The sequence below is a fragment of the Diaphorina citri genome, unplaced genomic scaffold (assembly GCF_000475195.1).
Source record: "Diaphorina citri unplaced genomic scaffold, Diaci psyllid genome assembly version 1.1 scaffold5692, whole genome shotgun sequence".
NCBI classification, from domain to species: domain Eukaryota; kingdom Metazoa; phylum Arthropoda; class Insecta; order Hemiptera; family Psyllidae; genus Diaphorina; species Diaphorina citri.
Genome location: NW_007383068.1, coordinates 4685 through 8386, shown reverse-complemented (window position 1 = coordinate 8386; position 3702 = coordinate 4685). Strand labels below are relative to the sequence as shown.

General features: G+C 37.7%; 1 protein-coding gene across 1 annotated transcript in view; it reads right to left on the bottom strand.

Annotated features, from left to right (window-relative positions):
• Positions 1-3659, bottom strand: part of LOC103521672 — a 15314-nt gene extending 11655 nt beyond the window's left edge. The window contains exons 1-2 of the mRNA XM_008486783.3: positions 3483-3659; positions 2356-3124 (exon numbers count right to left, since the gene is read on the bottom strand). Of these exons, the coding sequence (XP_008485005.1) occupies positions 2356-3115 (760 nt within the window). The 5' untranslated portion in view covers positions 3116-3124; positions 3483-3659. The remainder of the gene's footprint in view (positions 1-2355; positions 3125-3482) is intronic.
• Positions 3660-3702: the final 43 nt, after the last annotated feature.

The window sequence follows — 3702 nt, the reverse complement described above, 5'->3', positions numbered from 1 at the left end:
CCCCTTGCATATGGTAAATTCTACTACGCCCATGAGATACTGTGAACGGATGGCCCTCCCGAGTAAACAGTTCCAGCTATTACCCACCACTTCATTTACACTCACTGCCAAAACAGTCTTGGCCTTGGCAGACTGCATTGATATGGTTGGGGGGGGGTACGATTCGCGGGGTGGTGTGGAGGAGGGTCTCAAGTCTACCGCTCCATAGATGTGAACTTTGACTTTAAATTTTGAACAGAAGAAGGATTGAACAGCTATATTTGTGATGTCAAGTGACACAACATCACCATTTCCAACGCCAGACCCAGATCATTTCCTATTTGGCCATGCGTAACCAATAAACCGGACAACAGCTGGAGTGGCGAGGAGTTGACTTCTCGCTGAAGAGGATGGGTATGAGTTTGAAGGAAGGCGAGGGGCGAGGCAACTAATATTGTTGCGCAAGCATGAAATATTATACCAGACACGCTAGCAATCTCTTCTACCACAATTCTAAGATATGAAGAACTGTCGTAGTCGTTCCACGACCTGCTGAGTTCCCCAGGAGCCGCGGTTACGCAGGATATTCATTTGACTAAGGGAACGACGGGGCTTTCATGTGGCGTTTGCCATAAGGCAGAAAGTAGGTGGCCCTAGGGGCTGCGGAGGATACAGGAACGCCATACTTAATTGACGTTTTATGAAGAGTGCTTGGCCACGCGATGCAGGACGTGGCTGTCGCTCAGCAGCCTGCGCTTTTCGATTGTGAAACTCGCATGCAATTGAAACTCGTCCACTGAGGTCGAGTTCCTTTCCTTTTGTTCACTGTGTATAGTATGCGGTTGGAAAAGGTCATTAATACCTTGTGGATAGATTGTTAATGGGTACTTGATAGCCTTAAAGGTTGTAGAGGGCAAGATGAGTGAAGGCTCAGCTGAATCCAGGAAAAAATGACACCATTTTGTTAGCCACTCAGGTGTGTATGAGGTGTGAGGAAGCTCGACGTTATGCTCTGTTAGAAGTACCTGTAAGGTCGAAACATTTTTTGTCCCATGTCCCATTTGCATTTTTTTTTTTTTTTTTTTTTTTGAGATAACAATTTCAATATTTCAAAATTTGGCGCCTAGATTTGTTTACAAAACAAAAGCTCAAGATCCTTTCACACGAAACACGAACAGCGTTGTGAAAGTGATTTTTCGCTGTACATAATATGGGTCATGGTCAATATGGGAAAACAGGAAAATATAAAAATACCGTACCTTTAAAACCATTTTTCCATTTATTGTGATAGGTAATAGTAGGATAATACAAAAAACTCTATCTTCAATAGGTATTTTCAATTTATTCATTCGAGATGGGCCGGGCCAGCTTAACCGACCTCGAGAAATCCTCAAAATATAACATGTAAACGGTTCTTTCAAATATGGCCGTTTGAATGGCGCGAAAATCTTCATTTCAAATTTTTCAAAATGAATTTTAGAAAATTTGTGGGAAACTGTTGAAAACTGGAAAGTTGATTCTTTTGTCTTGAAATCAATTGAATTTATCTAGTAAGTAATGGATTAGATTGAATTACCCAGTTCAAATTCAAGTAATCTTCGTTTCATTTATTGTGAGAATCATGAGGAAGTCCCATGTTAGAAGATTAGGACAGTTGAAGCAGACTTCAAGTTTAACACCTGTTGGAGGTTCTCAGCCTCAATTCAACCAGAATGATGGTGCTATTAAGGATAGTAGAGCTCTGGCCTCTGACTCTTCAATTAGGTTCTCAACTTGTGCCCAAAGTACGCCAAAGAGATCCAGGATGTCTACAGATGATGAAGATCCATTTGCAGGTAAAATATTGGACTCATTAGTTTCAGATAAGAAGTGAGCACTATCAATGGTTGCTACCCTCTTGCCATGTTAAATGTTAAACCAAAAGTGTTAAAGATCACAGTTAAGGCCCATTCCTACTTGTTGAACGTTTCACACAACACTTCTTTTTTTTAAAGGTCAAGTGGGAACAGGCCTTTAGATAGCAGAATTGACCTGTTCCCTGCCTGGTGAAAAATGATTGGTTGTTACATTGTGTAAGGAAATTACCTACCCATATAGTAATCCAAAACCTTACATTAAGGTTGTGGTTATCTACTGGGTTGAGATAGGCAAGGTTGGTAAACTTGCCTTGTTTTTAAGTTACCACTCCCATGCCAAATAACTGTAGAAACAATATCCTGTCTCACCTAGTCTTATCTCAACTCAACCTGGTACATAACCACAACCTAAAACCCAAGTATTTCAGTTTATGGCTGTCAAATGTCTTTTAGAAAGCTTAAAATTTTTTTTTTTTTTTTTTTTTTTTTTTTTTTTTTTTTTTTATCATTCAATCCTTACCAAAATCATCTTTCCACAGGTCAAAATCATTGAATGAAGGAAACTTCTTAATTTCATACTTTAGGTCCACACCATGACACTCCTTGATATGTTTATTCAATTCAACCCTCCTCAGACATCGTACATTACAATTTTCAAAGTAACACTTGGCATATTTCTCATTTCCACAAGTATTATCAAGTATATGCTTCTGTTTAGTGTGCTTATTTGCAAATTTTGATTTACATTTGGGACATCTGAGTAACTGGTCTTGGCATTTCTCACTTCCTATGTGTTGTTCATACACTGACTGATTTGTAAATATTTCTGAACAGTTTTTACAAGCCCATATCTTGATGTGTTCATCACTTTTCTTTTGACCTTGATTATGTTGCTTTAAGCTTATATTTTCAACATTGTTTCCACACTTGTTACACTTATAATTCACTATAATTCCATCAGAACAGAGTGTGCATTTTTCATCAGGATCATTGACTTCTTTCTCCTTGCTATGTAATTCTACTAGATGAATATTGAACATGGCCTCCGAGTAAAAGTTCATATTACAACTTTTACATTTGCCAAAAATGCCTGCAGACTGTTGATCATCTTGGAGTCTACATTCTTTATAGTGAATCTTCAAGTCTTCCATAGATGTGAATTTGACTTTACATTTTGAACAGAAAGGATTGAAAGTATTTGATGTCAAGTCAAAATCACAATTCAAGCAAAGGGATCTTTCCTTTTGCTGATGGTAACAAAAAGGACAAATGTATGGCATGTTGATTTTCTGAAATCAAATGAATATTTCAAAACAGCATAAATAATTATTGTGCTGCAAGATGAAATTTATAAAACTAGAATCTCTTCTAAATTTAAATATGAAGAACCTGTGGTAGTGTTCCCATGACAACTGCTGAGTTCCCCAGGATATCCTTTGACTAAGGAAGACAGGGGCCTTTCATGTCTCACCATAGGAAATAGTGGAGTATTACTTATTGACTTTGAAGATCTTGGAGCAGCAAGTGTTCAACTCTTTTCTCCGATATCAAAACTCCATCCAATTGAAACTCTCATTAATATTGTTGTTTCTTTCCTTTTGTTCACCTGTGTATAGTATACCTGTGGAAAAGGTCTTGGGCACTTACCTTCCTCTGTGGGATAGATGTTAATGGGTACTTGATACCTTAAAGGTTGAAGGCAAGATGATAAGCTCAGCTGAACTCCAGAAAAAATGACACCATTTTTCACACTCATTTAGAGTTTTTCAAAAGCTCACGTTATCTCTGGTTAAAGTACCTACGTATATAAGTCAAAATTTTTGGTCCCATTTGCATTTTTTTTTTTTTTTTTTTTTTTTTTTGAATA